At 37.6% G+C, this 23,169-nt stretch overlaps 1 protein-coding gene across 2 annotated transcripts in view; it reads left to right on the top strand.

Moving 5' to 3' along the window:
- The window catches only part of APBA1 (amyloid beta precursor protein binding family A member 1), a 117,055-nt gene that overhangs the window by 80,670 nt on the left and 13,216 nt on the right, over window positions 1-23,169 (top strand). For both annotated transcript variants that reach the window (XM_074931404.1, XM_074931403.1), the window contains 6 exons: window positions 7,025-7,126; window positions 10,477-10,516; window positions 14,635-14,780; window positions 20,045-20,077; window positions 21,154-21,240; window positions 21,827-22,012. In XM_074931404.1, the coding sequence (XP_074787505.1) occupies window positions 7,025-7,126; window positions 10,477-10,516; window positions 14,635-14,780; window positions 20,045-20,077; window positions 21,154-21,240; window positions 21,827-22,012 (594 nt within the window). The remainder of the gene's footprint in view (window positions 1-7,024; window positions 7,127-10,476; window positions 10,517-14,634; window positions 14,781-20,044; window positions 20,078-21,153; window positions 21,241-21,826; window positions 22,013-23,169) is intronic.

Raw genomic sequence — 23,169 nt, 5'->3', positions numbered from 1 at the left:
TCTGAGTATGAAACAGGAGAGAATCTGTTGACATCATACTGAATAATGTTCATAGCTGGAGACCAGCAAAGAGCTTATGGTGTGCACGTGTCTGAGAGTGGTGGAGGAGGATGCCCTTCAGGAAAAGGGAATGTTCTAGATGACACAGTTATCTCACTGGAAGGGAAGACCCATATCCCATTTAGATAGCTCTTGCCCATCATTCTTCTCTGTCAGATTCTCCACCAGAAACCTTCCGTGAATGTGCCTAGCTCGGCACAGAAATAGTGGTATTTAAAGGTCTAAATAGAAGACATCTGCAGTGCATGGATCTGGACTTGGGGATAAACACATGTGCAAGTGGAAAAGGGAATAGTTTTGTGTTGTAGATATCTCACAATACAATTAAATATTCTGGTGTATAAACTGTACATAAGGTCTGTAAAAGCATGTTTAAAATATTATAGAGCTTTGAGAATAGTGGCTTGCTTAGTTGTGGAAGTACAGAGACCTGCTGAGAAAAGCACTCACAGGCACAAAAACTCAAGTAGATTTTTTTGGGGCTGGGATTTAAAGAGCATTTCTGTCTTACCATGTCCAGAGGAGAGAAGCAGGCTGCCTGCTTCACTTCTGCCATAATCAGGAAAAAATAGTTGTTTAGAAGAAGAAATTCTCCATTTCAGAACAAAACATCATGACCTTTTTGTGAAATCCGTTCACTTTTCCATCAGGTTATAGACGTGAAGGCCAAGTTTTGTTGGTCTGCAGGTCACGGTTTGTTGCTGTGTGCCAAGACTTTGGTTTTACAAAGCCCTCACCAGTGTTCACAGTCTCTGTTCCTCTACAGACACTTGAGGTGCTGCAGGGTTAGAATAAATGCTAATATAAAGTAAAACCACATGTGGATGGTTTGGATCTGTGAAGTAGGAATTCAGAGCTGAAGACAAGCCTTTCAGGTAAAACAGAACTGAGCTGCATTGTTTTGCTTCTCTGTTCTTTTTTGTTACATACATGTTATTTCAACCTTTTGAGTTCTCAGTTGCAGGATTTTCTCAATTCTGATAACTCCAGAGGTGTTTTCATGCAGATGGGTTTGCTTCATTTTTTCCACAGCAGGAGTAATGTATTATTAACAAGGCAATAGAGAAGTCTGTTTTAAATAATTAATCAGGTTTTAGTAATAGATGAACTAAGGGGGAAAAAAAGAAAGAAAAGAAATGAAATAAAGATGAGTTTGTTTTGATACGATATTGTTTTCTTTTTCTGAGCAGACCTTTTAGAACTGTTGGTTGAGCACACAGAAATAAAGGTAATCTTTCCATCACCTATGCGAGTCTTAAAATTATACAGAATAAAAATGCCCCAAAATCCCCAAACCAAAAACAATTTAAAAAAAAAAAATATCCAGGGCAGAAAACTTCATGCTGATTCATCACTCACACAGAAGAAACCTTAAATTTCTCAATTAGTCTGCTTTAAGACAGGCACTCTCCAGATGATTTACAGGCTTTTAGATTACCATGAGCACTGGATACATAACCCCTTAAATATTTTTTTGCTTTGTTTTTTTTTTAAATTATTGAAAGATGAAAGCAATTTCAAGTACTTTTTCGGTGCTGTTGAAAACTAGAACAGTGCTTGTTAAAGTACAGGAGGGGCCTGTAGTGATTTTTTCAGACTGATAAATTAAGCTGCATTTGAACTACAAGTTCAAGTGAAAGTACAGCTGAGGAAATCCATAGTTGAAAGAGAGAAACAGCCAGCACTGAACCAGCTTCCAGGGGCCTTGCTGCACTGGCAACCTTCTATCCAGTATGCCTGCTGCTGGACAGACCCTACCCACATAGCATGTGTGTGTGATCTGACAGACAGTCAGAGTCTGTACAGCCTAAGATTTTATTCAAAGAGAAGTTACCAGCTCACAAAGTGTGACTGTGGTACTATATGGTTACTGCTACTGGCTCATGTGGCCAAGAGACAATTTGAAATGGGCAAAATAAAGGACCATCTTGCCGTAACAGTCTCAGTTACATTTATTGTCTGCTCACTTGGACTTTTTTGTGTCAGATCTAAAATTCTGTGTGTTCTTAGGTATATTTTTATTTTGTATTTGAGACTTAGTAACAATGGGATTAGTAACAGTAACAGTGGGGATTTTTGTCAAAGACTTCGACAATTACAGTTATTGCTTAGGTCAAAATCTCTATTTTTGTAATTTCAATGAATATTACTGAATAATTGCAACTCTGTGTTGTGCAGACACTCGTGGACAGTGTGTTTGTTTTTTAAAAAAAAGCTAGTTTGTACAGAGCTTTTGAATAGTGTAACGTGTGAACAGTCAGATCTCTTAAGTGGGATTGTCAATCATTATCCAAACAGTGATAAGTGGCAGGGCAAGGCATCATCAGCTGGATCAGAGGAGATCCCCCAAACTGCATCTGTCCTCAGGTCTCACATACAGCTAGCTGGTCTGTGATCCCACATGACCACTGTAGCATGTGTGATCCATTGCTGTAGTTTACCTTGAGCTACAGACAAAACACATCCTATGCTAACTGTATCATAACACTGTTGAATATGACCTTATCTGCATCTGCAGGAATAGTTCCTGTTGACTACCTGCAAGTGTCTTATCCATGTACTGTTTGATCATTTTTGCAGCAGAAACTGCATGAGGAATCTGTTGGGTCAGACAGAGTACCTCCCCAGGATGGTAGTTAGCAGAAGCGATAAATTGTGCTTCTCACTTGTCATATGCACAGGAGGAGCCTGCTGGGGGAATCTCTGAGGCTGCCTGAAATTCCTGTACAGAGTGGTCCTGTAGCAATTAGTCAAATGCATTGCTCTGAAGTGAGTAGCTCAGTCCTTTACCTTGTCATAAGACAACTCATCGTATTATCTGTGCACAAACTGGACCACCCGGCAAACTGATGGGAAGTGCACTGAGAAGCGATGGGAAGTGCAGAGGCAGTTACACCACAACTACACCGCAACTACAATACAAACTTCATCCTTATGTCACAGTTATAAATTAAATTGCAGAGATTGTGCCACAGTATGCACGTATGTGTACAATAGTTCAGAGTTCATTTTATTTTTTCAAACCCTCCCATTTTTGACACTGTAGTTGAAGCAAATTCAGAGACACCCAGTAATGATGATTAGTTTTATTGGAAGGAAATTTAGCTTTCAGCTCCATTCTTTATGTGTACTTTATGCCATCTAAAAGCTTTGAATATATGTTAATGTCTCAGTCTCCATTTTAATGAATAGAATTTAAACATTTTAAATCACAACAGGTATTCTGCCACGGCATAGCTGTGCTAAAATCTAAGAGATTTACTGCCATAGTTATGCTGTACTCGGCGATGCTTATGAAATTGTGCATCTGACTGACTACTCACACGTTGGACCTGAATATTTCATAGTGCTTTCCGCCTTTGCCTAATGGGTATGGGTACCTTATTACAAATAAGACTGTATTTGCTATTCCTCTGCCAGGAAGCCTGTAGGTGGACATTAGTGTCATATATAAATAATGGCCTTGTGTTTAAGTGAATCTTGCTGAAGTATTTGTTGATTTCACACCCTCTATCCCTTGTATGTGACAATGTGACCCCCTAGTTTATGCTCTTTTCAGATAAGCTGCTGCTAAAAGCAGGTAAAACAACACTGCTTTTATAAAGCAAGAGCAGGTAGTTGTATTTGAAAATGTTTCAGTGTCAGTTATGTTTGTCTTCATGAGCTAATTGGTAGACAGCTGCATTGACCTGTATAGGTTGGATGCAACACAATCCTCTCCTGTCACAAGTTCTGTTACTAAATCCCTCTGCATAATAGCAAGGAAGGTTTCTCAGGTGGAGGGGGTTGCATGTTAGTTAGAGTCGAACAACACCGAAATTGAATTGAGATGGAGAATTTTTGGATGTACCAGGTTGAGAATCGTAAGAAAAATGTAAGTAGATATTCAAGAGGAGAAATGGGGTAAGCTAGTACTTTTTCATGCTGCACTCAAGAAAACACTTTAAAATTCCACTAATGGACCTCTCTACATAGTAACAGCATACTTACATGAACTTATGTTTGTTCTGACAGCATTTTTGTTAGGCTTCTGAAACTTGGTTTTTAACGGACAATGAAGCAGTCACTAAACATTTTAAACTTCAGTTGTAGTGTTTTGAGCAACTATGCATGTTGTCTATCAAAACATTTCTTGCTATTGCTGTGACTGCATTATTTCCTTGTGCATTAACTGTGGTACCTCTAAAAATGCATTTTGATGCAGAAAGAAGTGAGTGTTTATTCTTCAAAGACAACTTTTTTGTACAAATGTTTTTGAGCACAACTGTCATGTCATGTAGCACACTTGGTAGGATGTTTGATATTTGCGTTTGGTAGTTTTAGTTGGGGGGGGTGGGGTGGGGTGGGGATTTCCCAGAAAAATTGAAGCAGATATTCAAACACAGCATATGGAAAGCTGTGTGATCATTTTGATGGTTGCTTAATTCTGATACTTTGTAGATTAAAATAGCTGAGTAAAGGCATTTGTAGTGCTACTGGAGAAACTGTTAATACATTTTAAATGGTGCAAAATTTCTTAATGTCACCAACAAACTAGTTTAAATCATTTACTGTTACCACTTTAGTGTGTGAAAATGAGAGCTTTCAGGCATTTTAAATATACTTTTAATGCTAAAATATTCTATGCTTTTCTTTGTTTACTATTTAAAGCTCAATCCTGCAACATTCTGATGTCATTATTAGTTTGATAGTATTGTGCATCTTTTGTTTTTAATCCTAACACAGAAATACTATGTAACTGTTGGGAATGTGAGCACTATGAGGACTCTTCCTTAAATAAATTGGAGTTGCCATTTGTGCAGTTGAGTCACTGTGGCACTGTAACTCTGGTAGTTACACAGCAAATCAGGGGAGCCTGTACCTCTCCTAGAGCCCCTGTGTGAATGCTGGTGGTGCAAGCACATGCCAGCTTTAGTCTGATGTTGCAATCCCATGACAGCATTCTAGGGACCATTTCACAGCTGCATCTGGTCAGGGCCTGTTCCACAGCTGCACCTCCTTTTTCCCCTATGGATGTAATTCAAAATATAGAGAGATGCAAAGTCTACTCTTTTACCCAGAAGACACCTGTATAAGAAATTGCTTCTTAACTCTTTGGAAACCTTTATTAGTTAACTATAATTTTAATATTTAGTAATTATCCATGATAGACATTTTAAAGAAATGAGGATAAAGAGAAAAGGTGGAGAAGGGAATTTTATTTTCTTAGTTTCTTCCATATCTGTGAAGCTGAGCTTGCAAAACGTAGGGGGTTTTGCACACTATTTCACAGAACTCAATGTTTCAGCTGGAGTGGAGGCATAGAAGGAGGGCACTCCTTCAATGGAGCTACTGGCACCTCAGAGCACTGAAAGTGTGGCCCTTTTCTGGTGTGACTCATTGGCTTATAGAAAAGCCATGTCATGTAATTGTTTATGAAACCAGAAGAAGAGTATTTGACTGTTTTGCCATCAGTGATGAACTGTTGAGCTGGCATATCTTGGGCCAGACTCCCTTTGTCAAAGGACAGTGTAGAATACCAGGGCTGCTGGGCTAAACACCCAGCTTGTATAGCTAAATGGTAAACTTTCCTTTGAGAATTCACATTTTGCCGTGCGCACTGACATGTTTTTCCTGTATCTCCTTAAGATCTGCCTTTAAATATGCCTGCTACATTGAAGCTTTGTACTCTCTTTCATTTTGGTCATCTTCATTAATTCTGCATTCTGTGTTCTTGTGTCATAGCCCCATACCAGTGCCCCCTGCTCTGGACTTTAAATACCTTGCTACAGCTCTTTAGTGTCACCAGCATTCATTAGGAATTGCATATGATTAGAATATCCTTTCCCAAGGCATTCTTTCCCTTTACCAAGATACTTGCTGACATATTGCATAGATGTAGCTATTCCGCGGTGTTGCTTTTCTATATTGTTCCCTTTGTTTTTCTGCTATAACATTCTTGATGATCATGAATGACTGGGACATTATTGGAAAGACAGGTTCTCCACTAAATCGTTTACAGTGAAGGGAGAAAAATTAGGAAGTCTGTTTTAGAGAGCATGTATAGTACTGGGTTCATAGCATGAGCTATGAAATATTTTCCAAGTTTGTGCTGTATTTAGGATGAGGAATTACAGTCTTTGATTACGCTGGTACTGAATACTCCTTGAATATTTTCAGAAGTCCTTGAATACATTAGCATTACTCTGTACAATTTATAAAAGTTGTTTTCTAAGACAGTGGAATAACAATTTAGGGACAACCACTGCAGCCTACCTCTGCTAAGATTAGCACTTCAGGTTAATTCTACCTGAGACCATGTGTGCTTATGGGGAAATTGCAGTCTTTTCTTCAGTCTCCCTGATTTGACAACTAAGTAATCTTTAGTGGAATCCCTGTGTTCTGGTCATGGTCAGTTCACCTGTCTACCATCACAGCTTATTTCTTTGTGACTATCTTTGCTTTCCTAGAATGTCAGTGCTTAGGACATTGGTCTGCATTGCCTGCAGCCTTCAGTAAGCTCACAGTCATTTCTCTGCATGCAATAGGCACATACTTGTGCAACTGAAAGTCCTGTAACTGCAACTCAGTTGAGTACTGACAGTAAGTAGTTGGCCCAATACCAATATTGACGATCCCCCATTCACCTTGCAAAAATACGGTTTTATGACACACTTTTTGGCTGAGTGTTGCTTGCCACTGAGGACAGCTTTTCATTTTTCCAACTGCTTTTCATACATTACTGACAAATAAACACAGGTGTTTTTAAAAAATTTAGCTCTTCAGAATAAGCCCACTGAGGTGTTGATACGTGATCATTATGATTAAAAGCAAGGGTTACAATGTCTTAAAAGTGCTTGTCTTGTTTTTTCTTTTCTATTTTTCCCCTCTCATCTCTTATTTCCACTGATGAGTTACAGGAAAATATGAAAGAATTTCCACATCAGTCACTCAGATTATTATTTCATTTTCTTGACATGTCTAGTCTCCATCTCCAGATTCCTCTTCACCTCGAGGTGCTGAATCGTCAAGTAGGCAACATCACCAGGATGTCTGCAGTACAGCAGAGGCCTCCACTAATAAAGAGGTAGAGTGAAATCTTTCTAAAAGCCACAGTCTTGTTCATTCCGCTTATGCCTCTTTATTTTGCTTGCACCTTTGTACTTGTGAAATCCCTTCTCTTCTTCCAAAATTGCAGCAAACTTGAAAAGCTGATTTGTAGCTCCGTTCCTTAGCCTGGATGTCTGACTGAATTGATAACATACTTAAAACTGTCTATCATGGCATTTCTGAGTCTGTGTTCAGCAGCCACTAAATTTATTTAGCAGACCGGTTGGTGTTGATTTACCAAACAGACATCATCTCGGTGTTAAGAGGCAAAAGGAAGCAGCCCTTTTCTTTCTTCCATGCAGAATGTCTTCCCACCAAAAAAAAAATAATTTCTCAGCCAGATGAAAAAGCTTGCTTAAATGAAATTAATTACGTTGTAATTTATGCTGTTTAATGTTTTGTCATTGTAGAAACTGGTCTGCCAGTGATTCACAGTCAGAATTCAGTTCCTGACTCCAGGCTCCTCAAAATAAAACTAAATATGTACCTTTCTTTTTTCTGTTTTCCTTTTTTTTTTTTTTTCCCTCACCTGACAGCTTTTTATATTGCAGTAGTTCTACCAACACAAAATGAGAAGTGTGAGTAGAACTTCTCACGATATGAAAAGAAAATCGTTGGCATAAATAGTATTTGAATTAGTATAGAATGGCTGGCTCTGTAAGCAGAAAAATCTACAAATATTTGGTTTATTTGTTTTTACGCTTCAGAAAAACCTAGAAACTGTAGTCTTAACAAAATACCATATTGTTACTGACGGTAATGCATGAGTTGTCTTCTTCAATGAAAAAACCTGATCTTCTTTAACTGGAAATACTGATTAAAATTTAAATTCTAATTAGTAATCTATTCTTTCCTTTTTTCTTTTGTTATTTTCAAGGGATAATAAAGCTTGTAACACGTGTATTTGTGCCAGTCTGTATTTGCGTTTAGCGAATAAGGAAAGGTTTCAAAAGATAGAAGAAACTCATAAAATCTCATGTTCTAAAGCCTTCAACAATAGATTGTGCCATTAAATTTTCATCTGCTATATTGTTAGCCTGTTAAAGCCTTTAGCTTTCTTCAGTACAGATTTTGTCACTTCATATGTATCCTAACTTTTAGAAATTTTTAGTTATCAATGAACTTACGCAAAGGAAGAAAACAAACAAGACACTACTTATTTCAGTATTTAAGATCTGCTCACAAGTAGTGTCTGTCGGAGATGGTAAGCCAGGTTTCACACTAGGATGTGTCAGGCTGTTTGCTTCCGTCAGATGAGCAATAATGCCTGCTTTAGTACTTCCAGTGCAAGAACAACAGTGATAAAGTGGCCTCGTAATTTTTGTGAATGGCTTTTAGGTCTTAGTAAAACCTTTTTTAAAATATAAATTTTATAATACTGGTTGGCAATGAGATTAACAAGAGTAATGAAACATTAGTTACCTTGATATTTCATTATTCATGGATATGTAAAATTAAGAGGTGTAGGTTTCCTCCCATTGGTAACGTTACCTGTTTCTTTATTATTCCTGTGCTCTTAGCAGAATGTCTTTCAACCTGGGTAATGAACAAAAAACCCTTAATTTTTGTGTGAGTTTTTGCAATAAAAGCATATATGCTGCAATTTATTCCGTTCTATTCTGAAAAGAAGTTGCATCAGTCAGATTGCTGAATAGTTGCCAAATCTGTGATTACAGATTTTGTTCACTCTGTAAAAAAAAAAAAAAAAAAAAAGTAAGTATTTTGGAAAGGGCATTTATATGTATGTGCTGTCTCTGGTTTGTAGGGTATTTGTCCTCTGGGCCTGTTAAGAGTCCAGTGGATGAATCTCCCTCTTAGCACTAAACCAACAGCAATTACAAACAATTGTTGAAATATGTATGGGTAGGTGGTCCCGTAAAAACACTCATCTGAAGAGGTGAAAGAGATGCAGATCTAAAAAGGCATGTGAGTGTCCTCACAGCAGCTTAAATGCTTTGGCAGCGGGAGATGGTTGTTTACTGACCATTTATGCATCTCTGATGGAGAGATTTCTTGGTTTTGCAATAAAGCTTGGTCGTTTTCATGAGCAACAGCAAGTACGGCTGCACAGGCTCTGCTGTCTGTGTCTTTTGTTTTCGTTTCACAGGTTGTTTTATTTTATAGCAAGATGAGCATCATTCATTGAAAAACATTGCTTGTTACATCCATTCTCTATTTGTTACAATGGAAAAAACTCCTTGGGGTTAGTCACTCAAGCTGTCACATAAACCTTCCTAGTTTACCTGTTTTTTCCACTAATACAAAAAGCATAGTAAGTTGCCTGTCATAAATGAAAATAATATGGCATATGTTTCAATGTATAGCATCTGGAAGTTGTTTATTATACATTATTCTGATCCTATATAGATTTTCTTTTAATAAAATGATATTAAGCACTCATTGGAGGAGTTACTGCTAATACAATCAGTTGCAGATTCATTAAAGTTTTGGAATCCATGGACTGTCCTAAATTTTTATCATACAATAGCAGCAGGTATTTCAGTATACTTATTAACATCTCTATATTGCCACACAGAATTTTCTTTGATAAATTTTGCTATGTGGTTTACGTTATTGATTATAACAAAATGGTGAATGTTGTAGCTTTCAGGTGTTTGAAGTGTTACCCACAGTCCTTCACATAAAATTGCAGTTGGAAGTAAGGTCTTTACTTTAGGCTGTGTATTTACATATGTAAGTCAGGAATTTTTTTATATGTTCACTTTTTACATAATTACCAACTATAGTTGGGGGTAAGGTGTTAGTGAATTCAGTTACCCCACAGAATACAGGTTGCTACCTAACATGTTAAAATTGAGAAAGCTTTTTGTAGGCTGTATTAATTTGAGGGATACATCTAAGAACAGTCCTAATGAATAACAGGATTTGGTTAATGAGTAACTGACTGGGCTGATGGTTTCAGTCATGAATAATAATGTTATAGTGTAATTTTATATATTCCTGCATGTATTTATTTGTAGTTGGAATATCCAGTGTCTTTGAGATATGATGTATTTTCCTGCATACTTCTTGATTAGTTAGAGTGTCTGTTGGTAGACAGTTAATATACTATTTAACACCAAGTAACTGAAAATTAGGCCTAGCAAGTGGCCTGTAGGTAGACACAAATGAAGTACGTTGAATTTAACTCTAGTAGGTGCTTAGAGTTTGAAAATACTAAATGTAATAATAAATCTTAGTAAGTGGTGATCTTTCTTTGCTAATAGCTATGATTGATTTACCTCTTTTTTTTTGGCATGGAGAAATTTTTGATGCATATTTGTGCATGCTCTGTTCTGTTTGAAATACTTTTTGTCTTAATTACAGTCCAGAAAAAGCTTGGCTTCATTTCCAACCTATGTTGAAGGTAAGCTAGTTTTACAATTTCTAAATGTTTTTTATCCAAAAAACTCCAGTATTTATAATGCATAAGATTTTATTTTTTTTTACTGAATAGAAAAGCTACTGGGGTTGGGTATGCTGGTTTAGATTAAATTGTATCCAATCTGGAACCTAAACTAAATCCTATTCCCTTTCAGAAGTTCAAAAACATGGAGCTTTTATTTTTTTAGTGTTTCATCCATAGTTTCTGTGTCAGTTCTGCTGGCTTTTTATCAATATCACTTAAAACACACTACTAATTTTTTAATGTTCTTTCTATAACACATACAAATATGTGTAGACAAGGAAAATAGGCTAGGCAAGAAGACTGTAGTGCTCTCTCCAGCACTGATTTCTATTGGCCAGCTCAATCCAATCTCAGTTGGATTAATTAGCAGAATTGGATTAATTGGAATAATTGACAGGCCTGCCAGAGGAAATCTGCACTGCTTTACAGCTACTGGTCTTCTAATTAAATAGTGCTGCTTGTCTTAGAGCTAAGGCTGCACTTCTAGTAGCACTGAATTTATTCAGAAAAACGTGAAAAAGCAAGTTAACTGCTCCATGAACTGCTGTTACCTTTTGTATGAGTCAGCACTCTGAATATACAGGAAGGCTGCATGCTGTAAAGCCCAGCTATTTCATTATGAGAGCATGACAGAAGCAGAATATTCAAAGTTTTATTTGGCTTTTTTTCAGCTGACAGCAGTTGTTCCATATGCTTGATGAAATGCCAGAAATACAGTTGATGCAATACATAATTTGGACTGTCTTGGAACTCCTTGTATTGCTTTACAGTGTGCTGTGTTTAAACAATTATGCAATCATTCTCTTTAGACTACAAGTTAATCATTGGTTTAGTCTTCAGTATATGAGCTGCATATTTTGGAGTCTGTGGCCGGAATGTCAACTAATGTATATTTCATATATTGTTTTGAAACTAGCTGAGCTTTGGAATTTTGCAGCAATGAAGGATCTCTCTTAGAACTGAAATTTATCTCCTAGTGATAGCCCTGTCTATCAAGGGCTATCTTAAATAATCCTCCCCTCCTTAAAAGAAAAAAAGAAAATTGTAAACTAAAGTTTTCTTAGATCTTGGTCCAGTGCAAGATTCCTTAAAGACCCAAATTTTCCATTTTTATGCACTAGCAGTCTAATAAAAAATTGCCAGCACTTATGCTACACTTCTATTCAGATAATAATTTCATTGACAGAGGTAATAAATGGAGGGGGCTTATAGAAAGCATTGCTGTCTGTGTGTTCACCTCTGATGAAAATAGAGCACATACCTTTTTTTGGTTTTAATATGCTTCCTTCTGGGAGTCTTATCTATACTTTTGTCAGTCTGTATTTATGTTTTTTGTATTTTGATCAGAAATTGTACTATAGAGGGTTTTGTGCCTTTTGTAATGAACTGGTGGAAGTGGTGAAAAGGCCTTGACATGTAGAGTAACAAACACTAACACTTAAAATGCTGTATGTTTTCAGGACTGGAATAGTATGCAAATATGTAGTACTTCCAGATGCATGAATTTTCCTAAGGAAAAAATTCCATTTCTTCAAGACATGTACTTGAAAGTGACTTGTTAATTTTGAGAGTTCTCCAGATAATAGTATCTGAACAAATTCCGCACACTGGAGTTGAGCATCTTAAAATTACTAGTCATAAATTTTCATATTTAAAGAAACCATAAAGGAGACAAACTTGCTCATAAGATTTATCCATCTACTTCTGTCTGTGTGTATAGTTTCAGTGTGATATTTATCTCCAGCTTTCTTTTGTTATTTTAATCTTAATAATGACTTGCATTTATTTGGGGCCAAAGTTACCCATGCTCTTTCTGAGGGATTGTTAATCTCTTCTGTTATAATTAGAACAAAACTCTCATTCTCGGTAATGCTAAACTTTAGGCCCCATCACCTTATATCTCAAGGTACCCCTTAAACTAAGAAAAACACCAGTCTGCTATTGTAGGGTTTTTGCTTTCTTCTTAGAGGAAAAAAAGACAAACCTAAAACCAATATTTTTTTTGTGATAAAATGTGGACACTTATTAGCATTCTTTAAGATGACTTGCATTTTCACATGTCCTGAACATCAGCTGTGTTTCCTTACTTGTAAGAAAACAAGAAGCTTCTTAGGTTAACCAGCCTCACTTCTGGTTCGTGACAACTTTAACATGTAGCAAAGTGTTAAAATAGAACATTTTTACATATATGATTTTTAGATATAATTGCCAAACACCAAAACAATCACAGATCATAAATGCTGCATTGTAAGGATTTGCATTGTTAGGCACTGAACACTTCTTCACTGCACACTCGAATTTTCCACAGAAGTTGATGCAAGTCAGATCATTAAGAATCTGTGGGACAAAGAGAGTTGTTTTGCCATCAGGAGAGCCCGTGCTCAATGTATTTAACAACATTTTTATTTAACTCTTGTACGTTACCTCAATATCACTGTTGAGAATAGGAGTGACTTTTAAAGGTCTGTGGCATAAAAGTACTTGGCTTAATTGGTCAATCAGTCTCCTTAGCAAGAGGAAACGTGTTGTACCTGTAAAGCATTCCCGGGGAAGTTCCTCTGCCTGTTGTACTAGCTGAAACTAACACACAGCTGAACCAGTGGCTGATAACTGTTGTTAAATTGCATCCTACATCTTTCTGTTTGTGACTGTTGGTCTTAGAATTGCAAGGTTGGTTTTGGTGGGTACTGTGTCTGTCTCTTTATAACAGTGAAAACTCACAGAGATTATTTTGTTCCAGCGTGATCCCTGCACACAAAAGACTAAGCTGTTGTAAGAGACAGGCTGAATTAGCATTTACAGCTTTTGCTGGAGAGATGTGGTATTGGGTTTGTGTGGCAAGGTTTTGGTAGCAAGGGGGGCTACAGGGGTGGCTTCTGTGAGAAGCTGCTAGACGCTTCCCCCATGTCCAACAGAGCCAGTGCCAGTGGGCTCCAAGACAGACCCGCCACTGGCCAAGGTCAAACTCATCAGTGATGGTGGTAGTGGCTCTGTGACAACATATTTAAGAAGAAGGGAAACTGCTGTGCAGCAGCAGCTGAAATAGAAGTGAGAATATGGGAGAAAAACCACTCTGCACACACCAAGGTCAGTGAAGAAGGAGTAGGAGGAGGTGCTCCAGGTGCCAGAGCAGAGATTCCACGGTGCAGCAGATACCCACCTGCAGCCTGTGGAGGAGCCCACACCAGAGCGGGTGGATGCACCCAAAGGAAGCCGAGACCCCTGGGAAGCCTGCACTCAAGCAGGCTTCTGGCAGGACCTGTGACCCTGTGGAGGAGAGAGAAGCCCACGCTGGAGCAGGTTTGCTGACAGGACAGTGACCTCGTGGGGGACCCACACTGTAGCAGTCTGTTCCTGAAGGACTGCACCCCGTGAAAGGGACTCACACCGGAGCAGTTCATGAAGGACTGTAGCCCATGGGAAGGACTCATGTTGGAGGAATTGGTGGAGGACTGTCTCCTGGGGGAGGGGCCCCACACTGAAGCGTGGGAAGAGTGTGAGGAGGAAGGAGTGGCAGAAACAGTGTATGATGAACTGACAGCAACCCCCATTCCCCATCCCTCTGCACTGCTGTGGGGAGGAAGTAGAGAAAATTGGCACTAACGTTGATCCCAGAAAGAAGGGAGAGATGGGGGGAATGTGTTTTTAAGATTTGGTTTTATTTCTCATTATCCTACTTTTATTTGATCGGTAATAAATTAAACTAATTTCCCCATGTTGAATCTGTTTTTCCTGTGACGGTAATTGCTGAGTGATCTCTCCCTGTCCTTATCTTGACCTTATCTTGACCCACAAGCCTTTTGTTATATTTTCTCTCCCCTGTACAGTTGAGGAGGGGGAATGATAGGGCAGCTTTGGTGGGTACCTGGTGCCAGGGTCAACCCACCAGAGATGTTGAGAGCATTTGCTTGATGTTTTGTGCCTTTGAAAGTACTGGTTGCCACATCAGCATGCTAAACTGAAGTATTTCAGTGGAGCATTTGCAGCCATCAGGTGCAGGCTCAAGTTGTCAGAGTGATAATGTTTTGCTGTGGTTCAGTATGATTTTCTTCAGTGATTTTTTTCCTGTGTTACAGTTCCTGGACCTTGCGATCCTGAAGACTTAATAGATGGAATCATTTTTGCTGCCAATTACCTTGGCTCCACTCAACTTCTTTCTGATAAAACTCCCTCCAAGAATGTGAGAATGATGCAGGCTCAGGAAGCTGTCAGCAGGATCAAGGTGAGGAATAATTCCTGCTGCTTCTTATGGGTGCCTTAAGGTTGTGAATATGATCTTCTTACATATGCACTATTTTCTTCTTGTGGGGTTATCTGTGGTTTCAGAAGGGTTAAGTGCCTCATCTTTCTTTCAGGAAAATAAATCACATGTTTAATGCTGCTTTTTGGAACAAGACTAATAAGGAAAAGTTACCGGGTCATTTTAATTCCCTGTAGTAATACTTGAACTGTGTACTCTAAGCCAGAATCTGAAGTGAATGATGGTCTAAGTTATATATTACCTGGGTTTTGAGGGAAAACAAATTGAGGGTAAAACTATTAAGTACTGCAGCTGCTTCTGGCTTGGAACTTGATGAAACTGGCACTGTGGTAATGTCTGCAGTTATTTTTGACCCTGCTGTGGTTGGTTACTAGTTCTCCACCACATAACAGCTATGAGATGATTTTAAAAGAAAAAGAAAAGCCTGTGATGGTACAGAGATGTAAGGGGAAAAAAAAAAAATCCTAGATTGTTGTATGTTTGCTTTGTTTGGAAAACAGAAATGCCCACTGATTGCTGTATGAGCCATGACAAGCAATGGGCATGCTGCTGTGTCGTAAGTTACAATGATGACATTGTCAACTGAAATTAAGGTGTGTGGATGAAGTATTGCATGGTTGTAGAGGATGCTGCAATACTCCCACTACCCATACATGACTGGGTGGTAGGCACACAGCTTCATTTTCTGCTAATTCAGCTAACCAACAAAATCTCACCTGAAAACTTTCTTTTGTTTAGTTTTTGTGTGTTGTTCTTTTGTATAGTTTATTTTGGATTCCAACTCAGACTCTGCATGCAATTGTATAAAAGAGAGAGGGTGAGAGACGGCATGTTATCAGTAAAGCCAGTAGCACTGTTTATTAAGGTCAGCTGATGCTTCCTGTTGTTGTTACTCCCTCCACTGTTTTCCATGCCAGGTGTTCAATTTAGTCTGTGTATGAAACTTTCACAGGGAAGCTTCAACTAGAACCATTGAAACTGTGACAGGAAAGCTCCAGATAGAACTGTTGAAACACTTAAAGAAATTGTAATTTTGCTGATGCCAAAATACATAAGGTCTTGTAACCTTGTCTTTGAAAATCACTCTAGTATTTTAGAGGAGGCAGGCATGTAGCCTTCCTGATACAGATAAGTCATCTTCTGTCATCTCTGTAGAAGTTTCCACAAACTTAAGCAACTACTGAGCCTTTTGAAAAAAAAAGGAATCATCTGTGTTCATGGGAGATGCTGTTTTCAGTGTCTTTCTTTTAGAAGATTTTACACTCAGCTTTCTCAACCCTGGCAGGTCTTGGTGAGTTCTTCCCAAAGCTACAGTGGAGACTTTCCCTTACAGAGTCTGCTTCTTTCCTGTTCTGGGTGCAAGTAAGGCTGTGCCTCTCTGTTTAGTAGTCACCATCTGTTCCTTCCTGATGCTTGGCCACATAGTAGAAAAGTTGTCTGATTTGAATGCACAGGAAACTAAAGGTAGGATAGAGAAGGGAGAGAAATAAGAGCCTCACTGAGGCTGGATCTAGGAGGGATGCATCACTGGAGGTTGAAAGGAAAGATTATCTTCAGCTGTCACAGGAAACTGGTATCCGGAGTAGAACATGAACCTGGGGCTGGACAGGAAGTTTGAACCTAGGAAGTAAAGCTTATGTGGGAGGGAGTACACAATAGGCAAAAATTGAAGGGATGTGTTAGAGAAACCTGGAATAGAATTGATTCAAAGCAGGCCTATGAGGTATAAGAGTGTAGAATCTTCCTCTGATACAAATGTATTTCTTAGAAATTCATTAACAAAATAAAGTTCTTTGTGAGGATTCTGTTATGCCTCAGCACTGCTGTGCCTCAAAACAAAAGAAATCTGTTTAACTCATTTCACTCATGAAACCCATGATTTTTACATCCATATAAATCAACAGGCATGCATGTTCTTGGTTGTAGTAAATTTGTCTCAGGATGGAGGCCTAAGTTGTTGCATTGTTGACCTGGTAAAATCCTATTTGGTGAGCATAATTTTCTGAAACTGTAAGTGTATTTCAGAAAATTATTGCCTTAGTGCACAGCACACAATACCATTGTACACTTCTTTGACAGTTCCTGCTTTTCTGCTTCTAGATGAAGCTCAGGCAATGAAAATATACCTCCCTGCACCTTAGGGTTGTTGCTTTATTAGGGCTGGGTTTGGCTGGCTTTGTTGCTGATTACCTTTAAAGATAAACTTTTTTTAGTGAGAAATTCATTATGACTATTGGAGTTCCTGCTGCCAGATTCATTATTGTGTAAGATAGCCTTTAGCCCAAATGTGTAAAATACTACTTGCACAATGACTATGATACTTGTGCCACACTCATGTTTGTTTATGGAGTGTGTTAGGTGTTGCATGTGAAACATTTCTCTGTAGTAAAAGAAAATAAAGGTTATGAATTAAGAGTGAGCTTTTAAAAATTTGCAAACTTGAAGTTAAGAGCATTAAAAAGGGGGAGAGAGCTTTGTTTAATGCCTGTTGTACCTTACCTTCCTATGAGTGTGTTCCTTTTAAATCTGATAATTCCTATAATGCTTCCTTCAGACCACATATTCATTCATTTAGAATATAAACAGGTTTTGAGAACAATTCTCCATGCTGCTTGTTTAAAAAAGCATGTCTTCCATTAAAAGTACAAGAGTTGGGGGGTTTCTTGCTTGGGCGCTCATCCCTATGAAGTCCACCTAAGTTAAAACAGATACACGACTTTGAAGGCATTTGTCAAATGTAGTTGTTTCGTATTTCCACTAGGAGTTACTTTTAGTAATAGAAAAAGTATTTCACCATTTTCAGACTGTAGTACAATTTCTTCAGACAGCACAGAAAAAAATATATTTTCACATTTTACTTGGAGTGGATCCATAATACTTGAAACAGTAAAAAAGATGATGTGCGTGGTTAAAATTCACAGCCTATCTGTGCTGTTACATTTCACATGTGAACTAACAACTAACTTTCATTTTTATTTTTCATCAGCGGATTTGAGATATGTGGCAGGTTTGAACATTTTTAGATAACTGATTTAATTACTGAATGTAATGTAAGAAAACACATATGTGGAAATAGTTTAGTATTCTGCACATTTTTTTAACTCATTGTCATCTAGGTGTTCACTGAGTTGCAGTATATTTTTTGTAGAGGCAAAATGGGTTGAGTATATTTAAGTCATCCCTGTAGCAAAAGTGGAAGCTTGCTGTTTTTTAACGATTTCTAATTTTGGAAATTGCTACTAGGTACATAGTTAAATTTAATTTACCTTAAAAAAAAAATCCTGGACTCTGTATATTTTTTAAAAAAAAAAATGTTTATATTAGATAGTTTCTGTTTTTTCTAAGAATATGGAAAGAATCTTTCAATCTAAATTAGCAAAATAATGTGATCATAAAGAGGATTTGTATGATAAAGTGTCTTGTATAAAATTATCCTAATTTATTTTTTCATGGACCATAGCTTCTTTTATGACATTTCTGTGCAGTGTTAAATCACTTATTAAAATTGGTTGTTCCATATCATTACCTTAGTTTTATGAAATATTTGAAAATTGTTCTTCAAAAAACTAAAATACTACTAAGACCAGATGCTTCCATTGCAAGAGCAGAAGTTTCAGTAAATTGAATGGTAGTATATTCCGATTAATCTTTAATTCTGCATTGTAAACCTCTAGCTCAAGAATTTTTTTTCCCCCTTTTTCTTTTTGGCCTGTGCTTTTCTTCTTTTTTGAGGTCCATCACTCTGTAAAGTTTGGTGAGAGGGGGAAATTGTCTAAAGGGGAGCTTGATTTTGGAAAGCAGTTTAAATGCTCTGTCTCGTTAGTGTCTTCCCCTTGCCCAGTGTGTGGCAGGCAGCTGTTATTCAAGATGAGTATATTATTTCTGATTACCAATGTGAATTAATATAATGAAGAGCCTGCAGCATGAGGCAGTTCTAACTGCTTTTGAAATAGTTTGCCGTTGCCAGGCTATCAAATATTTCTTACTTTGAAAAAGGTGACTAAAACCTAGTGTGAGGATGTTTCTATTTGTAAATAAGCAGCACAGTCTGAAGTTTCAGTAGGTGCTTTCAGGTTTGTTTAGATGAGACCTGACAGATGTAAGTTGTGAGCATCAGTATAAAACATTTGATGTGTCTTGTGATTCAGGCCTCCTGTTTGTTGTTCATAAAAGTAATTAGCCATAAATCTCTATGAAGCCTGTAATAGTAAGCTTCCTTCCTACCACAAGAACACCTGTTAATTTAATTAGTTAAGAGGCTGTTACTTTTGCAAGTAAAAAGATGTTGGCCAGCCTGGTGAGTATTGCATTTCTTCAGTAAGCAGGTCTGTAAGTTCAGGTTCACCTTGGTTTGAATTAGTGGTTGCAAGACTGCAAGAATGATGCTTATTTGTGGTTTTATTGTTGCCACAGTAGTAGCACATAAGAAATCAGATTGTTGCAAATGAGTTGGATGTAAATCAATTAAACTACTCAGTGACAAGAGACCTATTTGTGGAACTGAAGTACATGCTCCACTGCCTTCTTCAAAAAATGCAGTAGTATGGACATCTCTTCGTGCAGGAGACACAGGAAAAACCTGTTGTCCAGATACGTGGTGCTAACAGTGGTATGGGGTATATTTGCACAGAAGGAGGAGAAAATGGAGGTGAAATTTACCTTCTGTCATACTGTTTTTCCAGGAAAAAATAACATCGTTTTAGGGAGGTTATTTTTTGAAGACTGGTTAAATGTGAGAGCATTAGGAAACTTGCATCTAAATTCTTTAGATCTGAAAAACCTGTAATGGTAAGAGTTAAGATTCTTCTCCCACCTTTTACACTGATGTTGCTTCAAAAGCAGTAACATCATGGTTTACACTGCTGTAAATAAGCAGAAGCTCAATTTTTTTTTCCTTACAAAAAGCCCCAAGAAACAAACCCATTCTAAAAACCCCTTGTTTTTTTCAAGTAACATTTTAAATGAAATAAAAAGAAATTCCTCTTGTGTTCTTCCTGACTCTTTTTGTGCAGTTTCTTTTTATTCTTTAAAGTACTTGTGCTAAACATGACATCATTTTTTAAGCCAAAAAGAAAAGGAGGAAATTAATCTAAGCAGGGACTAATTTAGAACAGCTAGTAGTCTGTGAGCCCTAGCATTAGCAGGCAGATTCCTTCTTGTCTTGGAGTCTCTGTAAATTCTTTTCTAACTGTTCTCCTGTCTCTTGTTTGTTCCATGCTAAGCAGATGGCCCAGAAATTAGCCAAAAGCAGGAAGAAGGTGCAGTACAAACTCCATCAGCTTGATGTTATGCCTGTTCTTTTGTTTTCTGGGATGTTTTTTTGCCTTTCTTTTTATTTTGTGTTTTTATTTTCTGCATCCAGCAAGTTTTTTTTAGATTTATTTCTGAGCCACCATACAAGTTGACATTTGTCAGAAATCAGTTACCTGATTGGCCATTTTCTGTTGTTTATCATTAGCCATCTCATGTTAGAAATAGAAGATTGGATTTATCAAATGGTTACAGGCAGAACCCAAAACACATACTAAAGGAACAGGACCAACATGGCAAAGGTTTTAATTATGTAAAATTATAGATTAAAATTAAGTTGGGGGGGGTGTTTTAATCTTTTTGTAAGAATATTTTGTTTGATTCACAGACGTGTCAAATTGCTGGATGCAAAAAAGAAAAAAAGTTCATGTATATACACACAGTAATATGCTGAGATTGACTCATCTTAGTAATAAGTTTTATTTATGAAGTTTTTAAGTATCTTTTAACAAATCTAATTTATTAAAAAATTGCAAGTGTTTGCTTTCTGTTAACAAAATGTGACTTCTCCAATGGGTTAATGCTTGAAGAGTATGTGAAGGTCTTCTTACCAGGACTACATTATGAATCGCTTAAGCTGTACTCACCTGTGGCACAGGTTTTTCCACAGGTCTTTGTGGTCACCGTTAGCTCATATAGAAAGTCCTTAGGCAAGAGATGCCATTAGTCTGTTCTATGGCTTGTGTGAAAAACCTTCCTTAAAGTGGGATTCATAGTGTGGACAAAACGAGAGAATCATTTTGATTTTCATGAAGTCTTTGTATAGTTCATGTTGTAGTCAGGTATACTGAATCAGGAAAAATAACAAGGGAAGCTTTTATGGGGTTAAGAATTTTTCAGATAATATCCTACTTACTTTCACATATATGTATATAGTTTCCATACCTTTGTGTTTAGCTTCTGCTGTCTATCTTGCATTGCTGTTCTGGTGACTGTGTCTTAGTGCACCCCTGTTCGTGAGCTAACATCATTGGTAAGTATGTTACCTGATGTGTTTGTTTGACTCTTGTACATTTATTTACAGGCTCCAGAAGGTGAATCTCAACCCATGACTGAAGTGGATCTCTTCATTTCTACACAGAGGATAAAAGTACTGAATGCAGACACGCAGGTATAGACAAAGACACCTTTGTCAGTATTGTGGTTGTAGGCTACTGAAATAGACCTTCACCTACATGCCAAAATTTGTCCCTCGAAAAGTGCTGGCTCTTGTATTTCACGCCAGGATTTCCTAGTAACAAATCCATGTTCAAGAACCATGTCCTACATGCAATTACTCTGATGTGTGTCTGAATGTAGAAATTATTAGAATGTGCAGGTAACCTAATTGCAGTCAGCTGTTGCTTAGAAGCCATGATGCATCGAGTATTGTGCCCAGAGTAGCCCAGAATGTTTGGCTGTGATAATTTGAAGTTCGTAGTCCTCTGCACATGAATGCCCAGCATATTCAAGTTCTGTTATTGAGGTCTTCATGTGCTTTGCCACAGAAAGTGCAACTTTAATTTGTAAAACTTGCTCTTTGCTTTCCTTTTGGAAAGGGAAGCTCTTGTTTTCTATTGGCGTCTCCCTTCATGCATGACAGGTATTACAGACTTCACTTAACAAAAACCTTATATTGACATTTGTCTGCATAATACTAGGTGTGCAATAAGAACTTTGTTGAAACAGCTGCTCACGTTGTTTTTTGTATTCCCCAGGAAACCATGATGGATCATCCACTGCGGACCATTTCTTACATTGCAGATATAGGAAATATAGTTGTTTTGATGGCTCGTAGGCGAATGCCACGGTCTAACTCCCAAGATAATGTGGAAGCATCTCACCCTTCCCAAGACGGAAAGAGGCAGTACAAAATGATTTGTCATGTCTTTGAGTCTGAGGATGTGAGCAATTACTCTGTCTTGTAATTTTCTAGGGTGGAAATGTAAGCATATTTTGGTAGGCTTGAAGTCCATTGCAAGTGGTCCTGTTTGTTCTTTAACTGCAACCAAATATTTAAGCAGAGGAACTTGCCTTCTGTTCACATGTTTGGACCTGACATTTTACTCACAAAATTGGTGTTTATAGAAATGCTTCCCATTTTTAAGCTCCTTCAGTGCCTTCCAGTAACAATGAGAGGAGGATCCAGGTGCCACAGCTTACAAATAGCAGCTTAGATTCTGCATGTGAAAGTCTGTCAGAGATGCTGATTTTCCTAGGGAAATTCTAATCCCAAATTTTGCATCAAGAATCAATCATTGATACATACTAGAAAGGTAAAGGTGATTTTTTTTTTTTTTCCCTTTGAAGAGTAGAGTTGTGTTGGGGAGTAGTTACTGCCATCATATCAAAAAGCCAGCAATATTGGTAATTCCAGCAAACCAAAAGTATGATGAATAGGCACACATCTGAGTTAATTTTAGTCTATGGTGCAGGTTACTAAATTACCTTATATAGGACTTGATATCCTGTTTTCACAATCAATATGCATAACTTGCCTATTTTATGCAGTTTTTTAAGCTCAGTAGCTGAAAAGTAAAACCAAACATCTCAGACTGAAGTGGCTAGGTGTGTAGTTGTCAGGATCATAATCAAGTTAGTCCTAGTAATTTGTGAAAATAAGAAAATCTCAGTTCTAAGCCCTCCGAATAGCAGAGCATTACTTAAGAGAAGTAAGGTGAAAATATCAGTGTCTTACAGAATACTCATATCTTCCACTCTACAGTGTATCAACAAGGACTTTGACATGGGAAGGTTTTCTTGAATAAGCAGCTGATTTTATGTCGTGATGAATCTGTTCTAAACCCATGTCTGAATAAATTACCTGGTTGAAGGTGAATGTACAAATATGACCCACTGCTGAGGTTGAGGTTAAAAAGTAGGAGCAAGAGTACAGATAGAAGTAATGCTCTATCAAAATTTTGACAGCGAGCACAAAAAATTGTTCATTTGTTTATTTGTTTTTTCCCCAAACTAATGTGTAAGCCAGTTTCGCAAAGCCTTTCAAGAAACTAGTGTTAAGTAAAGAGAGTAGCCAGTGGTCCTTTGGCTTAATATCGTT

The sequence above is a fragment of the Athene noctua genome, chromosome Z (assembly GCF_965140245.1).
Source record: "Athene noctua chromosome Z, bAthNoc1.hap1.1, whole genome shotgun sequence".
Taxonomy (NCBI): domain Eukaryota; kingdom Metazoa; phylum Chordata; class Aves; order Strigiformes; family Strigidae; genus Athene; species Athene noctua.
Note: the sequence above shows the minus strand (reverse complement) of the source record. Positions and strands in the feature narration are given on the sequence as shown.